The 20358-nt window shown below is 45.1% G+C and overlaps 1 protein-coding gene across 1 annotated transcript in view; it reads right to left on the bottom strand.

Annotated features, from left to right (window-relative positions):
- LOC144329032 (uncharacterized) overlaps positions 1–19364 on the bottom strand; it is a 29583-nt gene extending 10219 nt beyond the window's left edge. Inside the window, 3 exon segments of the mRNA XM_077935470.1 lie at positions 1979–3611; positions 4121–4330; positions 19286–19364. Coding sequence (XP_077791596.1) covers positions 1979–3466 — 1488 coding nt within the window. The 5' untranslated portion in view covers positions 3467–3611; positions 4121–4330; positions 19286–19364.
- Positions 19365–20358: the final 994 nt, after the last annotated feature.

Raw genomic sequence — 20358 nt, 5'->3', positions numbered from 1 at the left:
TCAGCCAATGCCAAGTGACGCTCCTCCCAAGGGAAATGTGACACACAGAAAGCCAGAGACAGATTTAATTGTCTTTGCCCCCCCCCCCGATGGTCCCAGCAATTCAGATAACACCGTCGATGCCGGGAAATTGGGAAAATGCTGCAACTCAACCCCGAGAACAACAACACCGTGCACATCCTAAGAAAGGTTGCATCATTACCGAACCAGTGGGGAGCTGATAACAATTTCCCCACCACCCCTCCATAACTTTTCCGCAGGGTTCCCTCCGCAGCACAGAAGGATGGAGGGAGGGAGGAACACATATTATTAAACGAACACTCCTGTGAATGGAGAGAAGCAGAAAGTGGAGTCCCCTATAGATCAGTATTGGGGCCTGTGGCTTTTCAACTTGTTCATAAATGATCTAGAGTTAGGAGTGAGCAGAGAGGGAACAAAGTTTGCTGGTGGCAGTAAATTGTCCAGGATTGTTCAAAGACAGATTGCAAGGAGCTCCAAAAAGAGCTCTCCAAATGGGGTGATTGGGCTGAAAATACAGTTCATTGTCAACGAGATTAAAGTGATGCATGTTGGGGGGCAGGGAAACACCCTCTTAATATCATGTGCAGAATCATGGGGTCTGAACTTGGTTTCTCTGTGTGCTCTAGGAGACCAGGGGAGAGGGGAGCTGGTCGCAGCAGGAGGGGGGGGGTCTCCCTGGATGCTTCAGTAGTCGGCCTCCTCTGGGTCTCCTGGCCCCCTCCCTCTCCTCCCTCTGAGCCTGAACTGCTCTCTGCCCCGGCCTCTTCCTGCTCACCAAACCCTGTTTCCTCCAGCTTGCAACACCTCCCTTCCATTCTGCTCCCTTTTCTCTCTCTTTCTGCTCATCGCCATCCCAACACCAGCCCCCAGGCTATGAGCCTTCTTCCCTTGTGGGTCCCCCAGCTGGTGCCTCACCCCCCCCCCCCGCACCCAGCCAGTCCATGACAGCAAAAGCAGAAACAACAGTAAAATCAGTATGATAGTAATATGCAGTCTGGTCCTCTGTAGGAAAACTCCCTAGCAGCAGGATAGAATAATAACTTCTGGGACTATGGAAAATTAGTATGTTCTCCAAACCCCAGAATAAGCAGGAGCTCTGGGGGTTCATGAGTGAAGATGGAACCCCCCAGGAGACTTCCCTCGTACCTGCAGCCCCTCCTTCCCCCTCTTGCAATTAGGCTTGGGGAAAATCTATCGTTAAATTACAGTATTTTAAGTTTTCTTCAGAATGCGCAGGGGGCAGGGATGAAGTTCTGGTGAAGAAGCAGAGTTTGGGGATCATGCGGTGGGGTGGTGAGAGAGTTTGGTGCAAAAACCAGTCACACACAGATGCACCCATCTTGCATGCTTGAGTACAGCAACTCCAGGGCATGAGCCAAGTATCAGCAGGGTAGGGACCACATGCAGAGCAATTCCCATGCTGAGTTCAAACACACACACACAGAGGCAGGAGGACTTCTTCAATAATAGTTTACTGAGCTTTCAAAGCATACAGTTCTCGCTAGGTACCCAGTGAGGCACAAAACTTGGTCTCAGAAGCAGGGAGAGACACAGATACAGAGCAGATTAGACAGGAGTTAACTAGTTCGAGATAATGGCAACACTCAGCTGGCCCTGAAGCCGGAAGCCAGATTTCCTCTGAGTGGAACATGTCCCGCACTCCATACATCTAAATGGGTTCTCTGCTCTGAGAGTCCCTATGTGTTTCTTATACACTCCATTATAACTAAAGCCCTTTCTGTAATCCTTCCATTTAAACTGCTTCTCCTCTTTGAGTTTGTTGATGGTTTGTAAGGTGTCAAGTATTGAAGTTCTTCCTGTGCATGAGTCTGTTGATGCAGGACTTCAACTAGAACTGAACCTCTATCGCCTTTCCTGACATTTATATGGTTTGTATTTTGTGTGAGTTTGTTGACGTAAATTAAGGCTTCCACTCTGACTGAAGCTCCTTCCACACTCCATAGATTTAAATGGTTTTTCCCATGTGTGTTTGCTGATGTTTTCTAAGATTTCCACTCTGACGGAAGCTCTTTCCACACTCAAAGCATTTAAAAGGAGTCTCCCCTGTGTGAGTCCATTGATGTCTTCTAAAATTTCCACTCCGACTGAAGCTCTTTCCACACTCCATACATTTGAATGGTTTCTCCCCTGTGTGAGTCCGCTGGTGTAATTTAAGGTCTCCATTCTGACTGAAGCTCTTTCCACACTCCATACATTTAAATGGTTTTTCACCCGTGTGAGTCTGCTGATGTGTTCTAAGGGATGCATTGAAAGTAAAACTCTTTCCACACTCCATACATTTAAAAGGTTTTTCACCCGTATGAGTCCGTTTGTGCAATCTAAGGTGTCCACCCTGACTAAAGCTCTTTCCGCACTCCATACATTTAAATGGTTTATCCCCTGTGTGAGTCCGTTGATGTGTTCTAAGGGATACATTGAAAGTAAAGCTCTTTCCGCACTCTATGCAATTAAAAGGTTTCTCCCCCGTGTGAGTCCGTTGATGTGTTCTAAGGGTTCCATTATCTCTAAAGCTCTTTCCACACTCCATACATTCGTATGGTTTCTCATCCTTGTGAGTCCGCTGGTGTAATTTAAGGTGTCTCTTCCGACTCAAGCTCTTTCCACACTCCATACATTTAAATGGTTTCTCCCCTGTGTGAGTCCGTTGATGTATTCTAAGATTTCCACTCTGACTGAAGCTCTTTCCACACTCCATACATTTAAAAGGTTTCTCCCCTGTGTGAGTCCGCTGGTGTAATTTAAGGTCTCCATTCTGACGGAAGCTCTTTCCACACTCAAGGCATTTAAAAGGATTCTCCCCTGTGTGAGTCCGTTGATGTCTTCTAAGATTTCCACTCTGACTGAAGGTCTTTCCACACTCCATACATTTAAATGGTTTCTCCCCTGTGTGAGTGTGCTGGTGTAATTTAAGGTCTCCATTCCGACTGAAGCTCTTTCCACACTCCATACATTTAAATGGTTTTTCACCCATGTGAGTCTGTTGATGTGTTCTAAGGGATGCATTGAAAGTAAAGTTCTTTCCACACTCCATACATTTAAAAGGTTTTTCACCCATGTGAGTCCATTTGTGCAATTTAAGGTGTCCACTCTGACTGAAGCTCTTTCCGCACTCCACACATTTAAATGTTTTCTCCCCTGTGGGAGTCTGTAGATGTATACTGAGGTGTCCACTCTGGCTAAAGCTCTTTCCAGACTCCATACATTTGTATGGTTTCTCCCCTTTGTGAATCTGCTGTTGTAATTTAAGGCTACCATTCTGACTGAAGGTCTTTCCACACTCCATGCATTTAAAAGGTTTCTCTCCTGTGTGAGTACGTTGATGTGTTCTAAGTTTTCCACTCTCTGTGAAACTCTTTCCACACTCCATACCTTTAAATGGTTTCTCCCCTGTTGGAGGTCGTTGATGTGAACTATATGTGCTCATTCAGTGACGCATATTCCACATTTCACACATTTTAATTTCTATTCCTAATGAAACTGAAGGTACCCAATCCCCTGGAGTTTTGACTGTCTTCTCAATCTCCTTCTTCAGAGTGGGAGGAAAGGGAATCCTGTTTGGGTTTCCAGAACTAAGGGAAAGAGAACACATCAAGCTCCATTAGCACCTTCTCCTATTTCAACATCTCCTACATTCCCTCACCTCCTACCCATGTTCCCAATTTTTAGGAAGTGTAGTTGCAATGTCATCAAATGATAGTAATTCATGAGCAACTTTCAAAATCCTCAATCAATGTTCATAAAGCAGCTTGTTTTTTTATAGAATGATTTGCTGTCTGATCTCGTGCCCGTCTTCTGACGCAGGACTATCCTAAAATGACACTTACAAATCTGAATACTAAAGGCAAATAGATAACTGTACTTAATGGAAACTTCATCCTTGAATATGTAGTATTGATTCATTAACAGCCTGAAGTTATGTTGCTTCTTGAGAAATAAATTTATTCCTGATCTGTCTTAAATATCATAATTATAGGATGGCTTGGGGTGTTAGGGGAGCGGTAGTACCTTTGGTGGGGGTAATTTATCCACCATTGGGTCCCCACCCACCATTGGTCCCCACCCTGCACTCAGCTCTCACCAGAGGCTTCCAGAAGCTGTCAGCATGCAACAGGGGCCACAATCCCAGGAACGGCTTCAACCGGCCAGCTAAACCAGGAGAGGATAGCTGCTGGGTCTCAAATCCTTGGTGGGTTGGGGAATTCTGCTGCCGGTGATGGCAGGCCCTGGTGGATGGAGAGGATGAGAACAACAGTGAATCCCACAGTCAAGAAGGCAGATTCTGTCCATGCTGCAGAGGAAAGTGAAAGGCAGATGTGATCGTCAACCCGGGAAGGGAGCCCATCGAGAAGGAAAACTCTGATTCTAAACCTTCACTGCCTTGTGAGTGATCTTCAGGAGAAGAGAAGGCTTTGCGGGGGAAACCTACACAAATCCAGAATGGACTCTCTAAGACGGTTGGATGGTGTCCTGCACACCTCCTTCCAGCATCTTCGATGGCCCCTTGAAAGCTAATGAAAGTCTTGGGCCTGGAGTTTTGGAGGGGCAGGACCAGGAAAGCTTCTGCCACCATTATCCTTCCAATTGGGATTCAGGCCTCATTATGGGACTGAAACTGCCCTGGTTGCACTGCTTGATGATCTCCGATGGGCTAGAGACCAAGGGGAAAGCTCTTTCCTGGTTCTGCTGGATCTCTCAGCAGCTTTAGAGACCTTTGACCATGGTATCCTTCTGGAGCCTCTACGGGAGCTGGGGGCACTGCTGTACAGTGGTTTTCCTCCTTCCTCCTGGGCCATGTCCAGAAAGTGGTGTTGGGAGATGAGTGTTCAGACCCCTGGGCTCTCACTTCTGGGGTTCCTCAGGGCCCCATCCTCTCCCCCATACTTTTTAATATCTATACGAAGTCACTGGGAGAGATTATCAGGGGGTTTGGGCTGGGTGATCCCCAGTATGTGGATGATACCCAGCTCCTTCTCTCTTTTAAATTGGAAGCAGTGCAGGCAGTGAATGCCCTGGGTTGGTGCCTGAAGGTGATTTGAGGATGGATGGGGGCTAACAGATTGAGGCTGAATCCTGACAAGACACAAATACTGTTTTGGGGTCGCAGAGGGCAGGCATGTGTGGAGGACTCTCTGGTCCTGAATGGGGTAACTGTGCCCCTGAAGGACCAGGTGTGCAGCCTGGGAGCCATTCTGGACTCACAGCTGTCCATGGAGGCACAGGTCTCCATGGACAGCTCCATGGACAGCTCCATGGACAAAAAAACATTTGTTGGGGGAGACCTAGGTTTTTTGGGAGGGATTTATTTGTCCTGTCTCCACACTTTTTATGATAGAGGACCACTGTAGTCACCCCCAACGACACGTTCCCAAGATGGAGGGTGAGGGAACAGCTGCAGTCGCCTGTGGTTCCTGCGCAATGTTTGCCATCTTGCCAAAGGTTGCAGGCAGCTTTACCTGCAGCAATTGCATGTTGATTGCCCTCTTAAAAGACAAAGTCCAGCAACTGGAGGAACGTGTAGCTACGCTCCAAAGAATTAGAGAGCTGGAACTCTTCTTGGAAGCAACAGAGCACACCGTCTCCACCAAGGAAGAGACAGGGGACTCCCCTGAGAAGGTGGCTAGTTCACCAATACAGGAGCCAGATATATGGAGAAACGTGACTCAAAGAAGTAGGAGGCCCAGGGTTCGCTCTGATTGTTTAGAAATACGCAATCGCTTTGAGGTCCTTTCCCCTAGCATGGAAGACGAAGAGCAGACTCCATTTGAGGATCTCTCCCTCATTACAGTCGATCAGGTATATGAAGACGAGGAGCAAAGGCAGTCCTCTGGGAATGTCCAGGCGACCTTGGAACCGACAGCTCACAGAAGAACCCCGACCAGACCTAAGAGGAGGCGTGTAGTGGTGATAGGGGATTCCCTACTGAGGGGAACAGAAGCAGTGATCTGTGGGCCTGACAAGATGTCTCGGGAAGTGTGCTGTCTCCCCGGGGCTAAGATCCAAGATGTAACTGAACGACTGCAAGGAATCATAAAACCCACTGACAAATACCCCTTCCTCTTGGTTCATGTGGGAACCAATGACACTGCAAGCAATAGCCTCCAGAAGATCAAAAGAGATTACGAGGCTCTGGGCAGGAAATTGAAGCAATTAAATGCACAAATTGTCATCTCATCTGTCCTCCCAGTTGAACGACGTAGCCCAGGGAGAGAGGGAAAAATAGTGGAAGTGAACAACTGGCTTCGCAAATGGTGCAAACAGGAACGGTTTGGATTCTTAGATCACGGAATGCAGTTTCTTGAAGATGGACTTCTGGCAAGCGATGGGCTGCACCTCACAACGGTTGGGAGGAATGTTTTTGCAAAAAATCTCAGAAACCTCATCAGGAGGGCTTTAAACTGACTAATGTGGGGGAGGGAGACAGTGCTCCTGAAGGTAGGAGTCTATCAATTGATGAAGATGATCATCCAAATGTCATAGACCGAATGGAGCAAAGAGCATGCAGACCTAGTGGTGGGAGGAGAAAATCCTTAAATAAGAGACACGGGGGAATGATTAATGGACTTCAATGTCTGTACACTAATGCGCAAAGCATGGGAAATAAACAAGATGAGCTTGAGCTCCTGGTACAGCAAACTAAATATGACATAATAGGAATCAATGAAACCTGGTGGGATAAATCCCACGATTGGAATGTAATAATGGAGGGATACAATCTATTTCAAAGAAACAGACCAGACAAGAAAGGAGGAGGAGTGGCGTTATATGTCAGAGATGTGTATACCTGTGAAGAGATCCAAGATTTAGAACCTTAAAGCCAAAGTGAGAGCATTTGGGTCAAAATTAAGGGAGAGAAGAATAACAGTGACCTCATTGTGGGAGTTTACTATAGATCCCCAAGCCAAACGGAGGACATAGATGATGCCTTCCTGGAACAGATGGCCAAGCATGCAAAAGGAAGGGAGATAGTAGTAATGGGGGACTTCAATTACCCGGATATTTGTTGGATGTCAAACTCAGCCAAGAGCATAAGGTCAAACAGATTCCTCACTGCCCTTGCAGACAACTTCATTGTCCAGAAAGTGGGAGAAGCAACAAGAGGAACAGCCATTTTAGATCTGGTCCTAACCAATGTTGATGACCTGGTTAGTGGGGTAGAAGTGGAAGGATCATTAGGCGCGAGTGATCATGCTCTTCTGAAGTTTACTATACAGCGGAAAGGAGCAGCCAAGCATACTAGGACTCAATTTCTCGACTTTAAGAAAGCCGACTTCATAAAGCTTAGGGAAGTGCTGGGTGAGATCCCATGGACAGTAATACTAAAAGGAAAGGGAGTTCAAGATGGCTGGGAGTTTGTTAAGAGGGAAATAGTAAAAGCACAACTTCAGGCAATACCAATGAGACGGAAACATGGAAGGTGCCTAAAGAAGCCAGGGTGGCTATCTAAAGAACTTTTAACTGAGTTAAGATTAAAAAAGGATGTGTACAAAAAATGGAAAAGGGGGGAAACCACCAAAGAGGAATTCAAACAAATAGCCAGCACGTGTAGACACAAAGTCAGAAAAGCTAAAGCACAAAATGAACTCAGGCTTGCTAGAGAGGTTAAAAGCAACAAAAAAGGCTTTTATGGGTATGTTCGTAGCAAAAGGAAGAACAAAGAAACCGTGGGGTCACTCAGAGGAGAAGATGGTGAAATGCAAACAGGGGACACAGAAAGGGCTGAACTCCTCAATGCCTTCTTTGCCTCAGTCTTCTCCGATAAAGAAAACAATGCCCGACCTGAAGAATTTGGAGCAAATGATTCAGCAGAGGAAACACAGCCCAGAATAACTAAGGAGATAGTACAAGAATACTTGGCTAGTCTAGATGTATTCAAGTCTCCAGGTCCAGATGAACTGCATCCAAGAGTATTAAAAGAACTGGCAGATGTGATTTCAGAACCACTGGCAGTCATCTTTGAGAATTCCTGGAGAACAGGCGAAGTCCCGGCAGACTGGAGGAGGGCAAATGTTGTCCCTATTTTCAAAAAGGGGAAAAGAGAGGACCCAAATAATTACCGCCCAGTCAGTCTGACATCAATACCAGGGAAGATTCTGGAGCAGATCATTAAGCAAACAGTCTGTGAGCACCTAGAAAGGAATGCTGTGATCACCAATAGTCAGCATGGATTTCTGAAAAATAAGTCATGTCAGACTAACCTGATCTCGTTTTTTGACAGAATTACAAGCCTGGTAGATGAAGGGAACGCAGTGGATGTAGTCTACCTTGATTTCAGCAAGGCATTTGACAAGGTGCCCCATGATATTCTTGTAAAGAAGCTGGTAAAATGCGGTCTTGACTATGCTACCACTCAGTGGATTTGTAACTGGCTGACTGACCGAACCCAAAGGGTGCTCATCAATGGTTCCTCTTCATCCTGGAGAAGAGTGACTAGTGGGGTGCCACAGGGTTCTGTCTTGGGCCCGGTCTTATTCAACCTCTTTATCAACGACTTGGATGATGGACTCAAGGGCATCCTGATCAAATTTGCAGATGACACCAAACTGGGAGGGGTGGCTAACACCCCAGAGGACAGGATCACACTTCAAAACGACCTTGACAGATTAGAGAACTGGGCCAAAACAAACAAGATGAATTTTAACAGGGAGAAATGTAAAGTATTGCACTTGGGCAAAAAAAATGAGAGGCACAAATACAAGATGGGTGACACCTGGCTTGAGAGCAGTACATGTGAAAAGGATCTAGGAGTCTTGGTTGACCACAAACTTGACATGAGCCAACAGTGTGACGCGGCAGCTAAAAAAGCCAATGCAATTCTGGGCCTCATCAATAGGAGTATAGCATCTAGATCAAGGGAAGTAATAGTGCCACTGTATTCTGCTCTGGTCAGACCTCACCTGGAGTACTGTGTCCAGTTCTGGGCACCACAGTTCAAGAAGGACACTGACAAACTGGAACATGTCCAGAGGAGGGCAACCAAAATGGTCAAAGGCCTGGAAATGATGCCTTATGAGGAACGGCTAAGGGAGCTGGGCATGTTTAGCCTGGAGAAGAGGAGGTTAAGGGGTGATATGATAGCCATGTTCAAATATATAAAAGGATGTCACATAGAGGAGGGAGAAAGGCTGTTTTCTGCTGCTCCAGAGAAGCGGACACGGAGCAATGGATCCAAACTACAAGAAAGAAGATTCCACCTAAACATTAGGAAGAACTTCCTGACAGTAAGAGCTGTTCGACAGTGGAATTTGCTGCCAAGGAGTGTGGTGGAGTCTCCTTCTTTGGAGGTCTTTAAGCAGAGGCTTGACAACCATATGTCAGGAGTGCTCTGATGGTGTTTCCTGCTTGGCAGGGGGTTGGACTCGATGGCCCTTGTGGTCTCTTCCAACTCTATGATTCTATGATTCTATGATTCTAGGTCAGTTCTGTGTCCAGGGCAGCTGTCAGCCAGCTCCTTCTGGTACGCTGGCTGAGACCCTACCAGCCTGGAGACTGTCTTCCCAGAGTGGTGCATGCTCTGGTGATCTCCCGCTTGAACTACTGCCATGCGCCACATGGGGCTACCTTTGAAGGTGAGCTGGAAACTGCAACTAATCCAGAATGTGGCAGCTAGACAACAGAATGGGAGCAGCCCCTGAGACAACATAACACCAGTCTGAAAAGATCTTCACTGACTCCCAGTACATTTCTGAGCACAATTCACATTGTTGGTGCTGACCTTTAAATTGCCGTGGTTGCATTTTTCAGTCATAGATTCCTGTTATGCCTTCAGTCACAAATTTATTTGCTGAAGGAATTTTTTGCTGTCTCTGAGCTGTTTTCTTACTCTGCTAATTGTATGTCAGACTTGCTCTGGAGATCATTGTGGAGGAGCAAGTTGGCGGCGCCAACTGCAATGGCGGTCTCCTTCTGATCTAGAGGGGGGAAGCTCCGCGGAAACGGGTCGTCCGCTACGGCGAAGCGGAGACCCTCGTGAAAAAATCGCAGACAGAAGAAGCCTGCGACCGTGGGACTCAGCGGGCACCGTTAGCACCCCCCGAATTTGTGAAGGGACTTCGCAAGGGGTTCCGGAGCGTAACGGGGTTGGCGTGGTGCTGTGAGTCGATCGCTCTTTCCGTGGGGCAAAGCCGCAAAGCTGCTGCAGTTGAGCGCCGACCTTTTTCCTGTGACCATTCGGCTGTTAAACAACTACCCGTGAGTAGGTGAAGCTTTATGAATTTGGGACTAAAGAAAATAAAAGCTTGAATTTGACACTGAATGGGGAAGGAGCAACCAGGAAGTCCGTCTCCCGGCTTTGTTTAAGAACTCAAAGCAAAGACTTTTAATTCTAATGTCTTGGAAAGTGGAATTGTAAAAGCCTAAATCTGAACATCAAAGAGAAGAAGAACTCCCCCCCCCAAGTAAAGAGAGGGGGGAAGAGGATAATTTGATCGTCTCTCTTTCTTTTGTGGATTTAAAAAAAAAAGGAAACTAGCGAACTCCCGGTAATGGGCTGTCAGGCTGTTTAGAACTGTCAAGCTGCTTTGAACTGTTATATTGAAACTTGCACCATTTATAGACATTGTAACTTTGGCATGATTAACTCTGCAAAAAGTTATAGATAGGTAGCCGTGTTGGTCTGCCATAGTCAAAACAGATCTAGGATCTGGCAACTTCTGTTTCAGTGTATCTGAAGAAGTGTGCATGCACACGAAAGCTCATACCAAGAACTAACTTAGTTGGTCTTTAAGGTGCTACTGGAAGGAATTTTTTTGTTCTGCAAAAAGTGACGCTTTTTGAAGGTTTGCCTACGTTTTGCAACTGTTGCCAGCTTTCAAGGGGCACTCTGGAAAATTGGGAAAAGATTTGTAAACTGTAACTTTAGAGATAGATACAGTGTCCCCCTAGAGGAACATTGAGACTGTGCATTTACTGGGGGAATTTTCCATCCCTGACTCTGGGGATTTCCCACGGGAAGAACTAACCGTGGGACTGACCTTGACTCCTAGAGAGAAGTGGGATGACCGGCAGGATAACAAGGTAAACTAAAACTAAAACACAGCAGCCAAGCATAATTTCTCAGCATCGGAGGTCATCTGTTCCCAGTCTCCCTGTGCCACAGGAGGACGATTCAGACCAAACCAGGCCTAAAGGAATGGCATCAGGAGAGGATTTTACCTCGGTGTTAAACAAAATTTATGAAAAATTGGAAGGCCTAAGTAAACAAGTGACTGAACAATCAAGTAAAATTGACCGGAACACTGCTAGTATTAATAATTTGAGTCAGCAAGTGAATTCAAATGCACAATCTATTGGAAAATTATTGGAAGAAACTGTGTCTAATCGAAAAATAGCAGAGGAGGCTAAGGAAAAAGTAGTGGCTGTGGAAGAAGAAATAAAGCCGATGCGTAAACAGATTGGGGAACATCAGGCACTTCTGTCTATGATAGAACTGAAAAATAAAGAGAATAATCTGAGGATCAGGGCAGTACCAGAACTTGAAAAAGGGAATTTAAGTGAGTACCTTACACAGGAATTTGAAGAATTTTGGTCTCTGGAAGAGGATAAAGATTTTAAGATAGTAAGTGCGTTCAGACTTGGAAAGGGAGGGAGGGAAATCAGGTCGAGAGACTGTTTGATCTCCCTCAGAACGAAGGAAGAGAGAGATAAGATATTGAGTGCGCACTTCCAGAAGACTTTGGAGATCAAAGACGCAAGAGTGGAAATGTAGAAGGATATTCCGAAACATTTGCTTGAACTTAGAGCTAACTATGGAGACCTAGTGGCCCTATTGAGAAGTAATAGAATTGCCTTTAGATGGGAATTCCCCCAGGGGCTGTCCTTTACCTTTAAAGGGAAAAAAGTTAAAAATTTCCTTATCTTCTGTTGAAGATAAGGAAAAATTTCTGAGTGACCACAGAGAAGACCTTCAAAAAGGAGTTGAGGAAGAACTAAGAGCCTTAAGATCCGGAGCACTAGACTCAGCACTAGCACCTTTGGGATCTGACAAATTAGGGAAAGTGATACCACTGTCAAAGGAGGAAGAACTTTTGGGAGCAGTAGGAGGGAAATAGAACTACCACATCATGTCTCTGCAACTATTAAGCTGGAACATTCATGGTCTAAATTCCCCGGAGAAGAGGAGGAAAGTCTTTCATTTATTAAAAAAAGGAACAACTGGATTTAATCTACTTACAGGAAACACATGTGATTAGGCTACACAGGAAAGTATTGATTAATAAAAGATTGGGCCAAGAGTTTATTTCGTCGGACAAGGTTAAAAAGAGAGGAGTGGTTATCTACGCAAAAGAAAGCCTATCACCAAAATTTCTTTTTAAAGATGAACAAGGAAGAATTTTGGCAATTGAAATTCAATCCCAAGTAGAAAAATTTTTGATTTTAGGAATCTATGCACCAAGCGAGGGGAAATCGGAGTTTTACAAGAAATTGCATGAGACACTGCTGGACTACATGGATTACAACAATATTATCATGATGGGAGATATGAATGGAGTGGTATCCACGAACATGGACAAGGCACAGAAACAGTCTGTAACAAAAGAGGGCAGACTGCCGAAAACTTTTTTTGAACTGACTGACAATATGGATTTAATTGACATCTGGAGAACCAAGAACCCCCTTGGAAGAGAAGGTACATTCTTTTCTGAAGCCAAACTGACATGGACTAGAATTGACCAAATATGGACAACTAGAGTACTGGCACCTAAGATAAGAAAGGTGGAAATCTGCCCAAAAACTTGCTCCGACCATAACGCGGTAAAGATGGAAATGAAACTAACACCAATCGGAACCTTTAGATGGAAGATGAATGACACCTTATTAAGGGATCAAGAGATTATTAAGAAGGCCCAAAAGACACTGAGAGACTATTTTGAAGTAAATTTGAGAACTACGGTGGAAAAAAGAGTAATCTGGGATGCAAGTAAAGCGGTTATGAGAGGGTTTCTAATCCAACAGAATGCAATAAAAAGGAGGACTCAAAATGAAAAAAAAGAAAAGAATTTGGAGAAAATAAAAGGAGAGAAGAAATTAAGATTGAAACCAAAGTCACAAGAGATTCTGAGAGAAATTAAGTTATATCAAGTACAATATATGAAATTGATAAATCAAGAAGTAGAATGGAAAATTAAACAGATGAGGCAAAAGACATTTGAATCGGCTAATAAATGTGGAAAACTGCTTGCTTGACAGTTGAAAAAGAGGCAGAAGTTACCGTATTTTTCCCTCTATAACATGCAGATTTTTTCTCCTAAAAAGGAAGGGGAAATGTCTGTGCGTGTTATGGAGCGAATGTGTGGTCCCTGGAGCCAAAAAATCAGACAAAAATCAAATCGCGAGTCACGGAGAAGGGAAACCTGAAAAGAGGAAGTGGCTGCTTTCCTGCATTCTGCCTCAGGGTCTTACTGCCCACCCTCCTCTGTTTCGTTGCTGTGTTTGCTCAAACGGAACAAAGAGCAGGGAAAGCCCCTCCCCTCCAGGCAAGTAGAGGGGAAAGCAGAGTTGTTCCTTCTAATTCCTCTCTGTGCTCCGGTGCTGCGTCTAGGGACTAGCAGGCAACATGCAGGTGGGGGGGAGAGGGAGAGGGAGAGGGAGAGGGAGGGGGAGAGAGAGAGAGAGAGAGAGCTGGCTGGTTTGGGTGCTTGGGTGGGGGGAAACTTTTGCCTTTCTTTCCTCCCTCCCGTTAAATCCCTCTCCTGCATTCTTAGCCAGCTGCTTCTCTGCACACCCCTCTCATGCTCCTTTCCCCTTCTTTGTTTTTCCTTCCCTCCCCACTTAAAATGTGGTTACAAAGCATAGATCCACATGGATCCTCAGGATCTTTGCATTGGGTCACCCCAAATTCACCATCAGATCACATGTCTGTGGCCACAGCATGAAGCACAAAAATGATACATCCACTGTTTCATTCAGAATGTTTTTTCCCTTGTTTTCCTCCTCTAAAAACGATGTGCGTGTTATGGTCAGGTGCGTGTTATAGAGCGAAAAATACGGTAAATACTATTACAAATCTTGAGATAGAAGGAAAGGACATTCAGAACCCAGTGGAGATTAGAAGGTGCTTCCAGAGATACTTTAAACAACTTTACACACAAGGGCCACAGAAAGAGATTGATATAGACCAATTTTTAAAAACTAATGGATTACAAAAAATATCTCAAGAAAATAAGACAATGTTGAACTATAAAATTACAGAACATGAGATTGAAGGTGCCATTCAGAACATGCAACTGGGCAAATCTCCAGGGCCGGACGGGTTAACCTCCAAGTACTATAGAACTTTGAAAGACTATTTAATTCAACCACTAAAGGAGGTTTGCAACGAAATTATGGAGGGGAAGAAGGCGCCGGAGTCGTGGAAAGAAGCTTTTATTACACTTATACCGAAAACTGAGTCTGAAAAGACACAACTTAAGAACTATCGTCCCATATCCCTATTGAACATGGATTATAAAATCTTTGCTGATATTTTGGCTAACAGATTAAAAAAAGTATTAGTTGAAGAGATACATAAGGACCAAGTTGGCTTTCTCCCAGGTAGACACTTGTCTGAAATACAAGAAATATAATTAACATTTTGGAGAAACTACAAGTGAACATTAACACAAAAGCAGTACTAATTTTTATTGATGCGGAGAAGGCATTTGACAATATTTCTTGGAATTTTATGAAGAAAAACCTCCAGGGAATGGGGGTGGGACAAGGGTTTGAAAATGGTATAAGTGCAATCTATTCAGAACAGAAGGCTAAATTGATAGTTAATAATGTGGTGACAGAAGAATTTAAGATAGAAAAAGGGACACGACAGGGTTGCCCTATCTCTCCATTACTTTTTATTTCGGTCCTGGAGGTTTTGCTGAATATGATTAGAAGGGACCGTTTGATTAAAGGTATTCAGGTCGGAGTTAAACAATATAAATTGAAGGCTTTTGCAGATGAGTTGGTTTTGACATTACAGGAGCCAGAATCTAGTATGAAAAGGGTAATAGAATTGATTCAAGAATTTGGTCATGTGGCAGGATTTAAATTGAATAAGACAAAAACTAAGGTTTTAGAGAAAAACTTAACACAAATGGAAAAAGAAAGGTTTCAGAATGAGACAGGTTTGACTGTGGTTAAGAAAGTCAAATATTTGGGGATTAATATGACAGCAAAAAAATTGAATTTATTCAAAGATAACTATGAGAAATGTTGGCTAGAAGTTAAAAAAAGATCTAGAGATATGGTCTAAATTGAAGCTTTCCTTGTTGGGTCGAATTGCAGTTATAAAGATGAATGTATTGCCAAAAATGTTATTTTTGTTTCAAACTTTGCAGATTGTGGACAAGATGGACTGTTTCAAGAAGTGGCAGGGAGACATTTCTAGATTTGTCTGGCAGGGCAAAAGGCCCAGAATAAAATTTAAAATATTAACTGATGCAAAGGAAAGAGGTGGATTTGCCCTGCCAGACCTAAAACCTTACTATGAATCAGCAGCATTTTGCTGGCTGAAAGACTGGCTGCTTCTTGAGAACACTGACATTTTGGATTTAGAAGGTTTTAACAATGTTTTTACTTTCTTGGGCTCCATGATCACTGCAGATGGTGACAGCAGCCACGAAATTAAAAGACGCCTGCTTCTTGGGAGAAGGGCAATGACAGGCCTAGACAGCATCTTGAGAAGTAGAGACGTCACCTTGCCAACAAAGGTCCGTATAGTTAAAGCCATGGTTTTCCCAGTAGTGATGTATGGAAGTGAGAGCTGGACCATAAAGAAGGCTGATCGCCGAAGAATTGATGCTTTTGAATTATGGTGCTGGAGAAGACTCTTGAGAGTCCCATGGACTGCAAGAAGATCAAACGCATCCATTCTTAAGGAAATCAGCCCTGAGTGCTCACTGGAAGGACAGATCGTGAAGCTGAGGCTCCAGTACTTTGGCCACCTCATGAGAAGAGAAGACTCCCTGGAGAAGACACTGATGCTGGGAAAGATGGAGGGCACAAGGAGAAGGGGGCGACAGAGGGCGAGATGGTTGGATAGTGTTTTCGAGGTTACCAGCATGAGTTTGACCAAACTGCGGGAAGTAGTGGAGGACAGAGGTGCCTGGCGTGCTCTGGTCCATGGGGTCACGAAGAGTCGGACACGACTAAACGACTAAACAACAACAACAATGTTTTTGGGTGGCATGCATATCTCTGGTACGACAAGGTTAAAGCGCATAAAGCATTTAAAAACCATATTGTCAGGAAAGCGTTGTTTAATGTCTGGACAAGATACAAAGATTTATTGGAAAATAAGACCCCAAGGTGGTTGTCACCTATGGAAGCAAACGCTTTGAAAAGACTCAATATGGAGGCCAAATGGCCAAAATATTGGGAGATATTAGAACAAGAAGGAGACAAATTGAAATTGCAGAGTTTTGAGAAACTAAAAGATAAAGTGCAAGACTGGCTTCATTACTATCAAATAAGAGAGGTCTATAATTTGGACAAAAAAATGGGCTTCCAGGTGGAAAAATCAAAACTGGAAACAGAATTGTTAGAACCGAAAACTAAGATACTATCAAGAATGTACAACTTGCTGTTAAAATGGAATACACAGGATGAAACGGTTAAATCAGCTATGATTAAATGGGCACAAGACATTGGTCACAACATTATGTTTGCTGACTGGGAAAAGTTGTGGACCACCGGTATGAAATTTACGGCATGTAAATTTCGGCATGCCCTAAGAGAGAATATTATGAAAATGATTTACAGGTGGTACATGACCCCAGTCAAGCTTGCAAAAATTTATCATTTGCCTGATAATAAATGCTGGAAATGTAAAGAAACTGAGGGTACATTCTATCACCTTTGGTGGATGTGCCCAAGGATTAAGGTTTTCTGGGAAATGATCTATAATGAGCTGAAAAAGGTATTTAAATATACCTTCCTTAAGAAACCAGAGGCCTTTCTCCTGGGCATGGTCGGCCAATTGGTGTTAAAGAAAGACAGAACATTTTTTATGTATGCAACAACAGCAGCAAGAATACTCATCGCAAAGCATTGGAAGACACAATATTTGCCCACCTTGGAAGAATGGCAGATGCAAGTAATAGACTATATGGAGATGGCAGAAATGACTGGCAGAATCCGAGACCTGGGAGAAGAGTCGGTGGAAGAGGAGTGGAAGAAGTTTAAAGACTATTTGCAGAAGCATTGCAAAATCTATGAATGTTAAAATGATGTTGGATATAAAAATAATATGGCATTAGTGACAAAGTTAGAAAGAGTATGCAAAAATGAATTAAAAAAAAAAAGGGTCAAGATTAGAGCTATATTATGTCAAATTTAAACAATATGGTATAAGTGACTAAGTTATAAGGAGAAAGATCGGTGACATAATAGGTTGAATTATATAATCATCAATGAGATTTGAAAGAGGGTAAGGATTTGCTGAACTTGATTGAGCAAAGGGGAACACAAAAAAAGGAGGCGTGAGGAAGTCAAGAAAGAGGGTTAAATAAGTATGAAGTTAAAAATTGGATTTTTTCTTTTTTATGTTTTTTTTTACTATCTTTTTTGATGACTTTTTTGTGTATTTTCTGTTTTCTGTATTTTCTCTGTATTGTTGGCTATGTTGGTTTTTTCTTTTTTCTTTTTGTTGTATGTATGTATTTGTCTTTCCGTAAAACTCTAATAAATATTTTATAAAAAATTAAAAAAAAAAAAAAGAGGAGCAAGATCATTGACCTAAAGCCCTACAGCCTCACTCTCCATAGACCTGAAGGAGCGTCTCCACCCCCATCGCTCAGTCTGGACACTGAGGTCCTCCTTCGAGGGTCTTCTGCTGGTTCACCCCCCCCCCACCCCGTGACAAGCGAAGTTACAGGGAAGCAGGCAGAGGGCAAGGAAATGGGCAACTATCTGACATTTAGAAGACAGCTGAAGGCAGCCCTGTATCAGGATGTTTTGAATGTCTGATGTTTTGCTTTCTTTTATATGTACTGTAAGCTGCCCAGAGTGGCTGGGGAAACCCAGCCAGGTGGGCAGGGTAGAAATACTACAATCATTCTTATTATATTGTTGGTTTTTTTGTAGTTATTTTGGAATTCATACTGCAATATCAGTTCATGAAATGTTATGGGTGGAGAAAATCACAGGGATGCCATAATCTGTAATCCCACCCACTACTTCTCATTCACATACAGTCTGTAAATTAGGGGAGGTCACATACCTCACCTGTGCTAATACTGGCACTCTTTGGCCTGCATAGGCACACCTTGTATGTAGAGCCTCCAGCCACAGGCACTGTCTACCATGAAAATGGGTCCTTTGACTGGGAAGAATCTCAGCTTGTCAGTCATTCTGACACCCCCTACCAAAAATAGGAACAGAAATGCTTTTGAGGTGCAACTTCTATATCAGCCCTGAGAGCCATTCCATGGACTCTGCACCCCTGATTCTGATGACAGGTGTACATTATCCTCATCCTCAATGAGCCAGGCAGTGGAAAAGACAAAGACGGAAGCCTGAGAGAGAGGAAAAGGTTTCTGGCTGCTTCCTGGGGGGGATTGCGGAAACCAAGAACCGCTTCTGAGAAGGCCTCTCCCCTCCCCTCTTCCGCTGCGTCTGGACAGGGCAGGTGTTTATGGGTGGGAAGAGGATGGAGCTTGCAGGAAGGAAGGGGTGGGGGGACTGGACCCCCCACTTTCCAGGGATCCCTCTCTGGTTGCCTTGAAGGGGTGGCCGATTCCTGGGCGGGAGGGAGAAGGCAAGGCGGCCCCCCCGGAGATTCCCCTTGGGCGCCACGATGGATACCTCTCCCTAAAGTCTGGTCTCTCTCTCTCTCTCTCTCTCTCTCTCTCCCTCTCCCCTCTACCCTGTACCCAGAGGCCTCATTGACGTGCCTCACCCCTCGCCCTGCGCGCCCCATCTCTCCATCCAGAGGTCACCCCCCTACACACGAGCCACCCGGGGGTCTCTATCCAGGCGTCCCTCGCGCCCGTTAACCCTTTCATGACCCGCCTTTCTCCGTGCAGATCCCACAAGACCCCAGGGATGCCTGCGTGGGGGAAACGGGGCAAGGGGGTCTTCGTAGGGACCTCCTGGGTGGGTGTCCCATGTCCGCCCCCGCCAGGGCGCCTAAGGGGCCAAGGAAAGCCCCTTTCCCAGCACGCATGCAGGAATCCAAGCCCTGCCCGTGGGGCCCACGAAAGGCGCTTGGGGGAGCTGGCGGGGTCTCTGGATCCTTCTCTCCCCTCCCCCCCCCCCGCCGCGATACCTTTACCTCTTTGTCCTCGCTCCAGATTCTCCTTTCCTTTCCTGCAACATCCACGGGGGGGGGGGTGTCGCTTGCTGCCCCTCCTCCCCTTTCCGAAAGCGCGCTCCCCTAGAGCTACGGCGCAGAGCAGCAATCCGGAGTGGAAGCTCCACTTCCGGGAGAAGCTGGCAGTTTGGGAGGGGAGGAGGAAGAGGAGGAGGAGAAGAAATGGGTGCAACGGATGGGGCGGGATTTGGGGTTGTGGGGCGGGGTGAGAGAAGGATGTTCCGGGAGGAGAGGAATTTGGGGGGGGGGGGAGAGGAAGGTTTCTCCCCTCCCTTCTTCCTCCTGTGGATCAGGAGAGCGGGGAGGGGCTGACCCCGGCAATCCACTTGCAAAGTGGGGTCTCGCACCCCAAAATATTTACATTGCAAAATCCCTCCCTCCCCCACCCCACGCCACCAGCGGCTTGGACTCTGTGACTCCTGTGTTACGGGAAAAAATGGGGCTCTGACTTTTGCACACACACACACACACACACACACACACACACGACATCCAGGAAAAATTTATCCCTTGTGTCTCCGAAAGCAAGGCCTGCTGTTGATCTGTTTGCGGGCAGAGGCTCCCCCCCCCCCCCCAGGCAAGGAATAAAGTAATCCAGTCTGTGGCGGTTTATTTTGTGGGGTAAAATCCTAAAAAAAAAAGACCTCATCAACTCCAATCCTAAAAAAAAAAAAAGCTCAAGAACTTCAGTCCTAAAAAAAAAAGCTCAAGAACATCCAAGGTCAACAACTTTGGTTGGCCCTCACAGCCCTTCACTTCATCAGATCTGGCCCTCTTTGAAAAAAGTTTGGACACCACTGGAATAAAGTCATTCAACTTGTGATTTGGTGTGCATACACTGTGGACTCAGTGGATGGCGCTGGGTGGCCACGGACAACTTCGTCATTTCTTACTACGATACGAAGCTACCAGCATGAGTTTGACCAAACTGTGGGAGGCAGTGGAAGACAGGAGGGCCTGGCGTGCTCTGGTCCAGGGGGTCATGAAGAGTCGGACATGACTAAATGACTAAACAACAACTATTTCTGGGTTAG

This window comes from Podarcis muralis, chromosome 10 (genome assembly GCF_964188315.1).
Source record: "Podarcis muralis chromosome 10, rPodMur119.hap1.1, whole genome shotgun sequence".
NCBI lineage: Eukaryota > Metazoa > Chordata > Lepidosauria > Squamata > Lacertidae > Podarcis > Podarcis muralis.
This window is presented reverse-complemented; position numbering and strand designations above follow the sequence as displayed.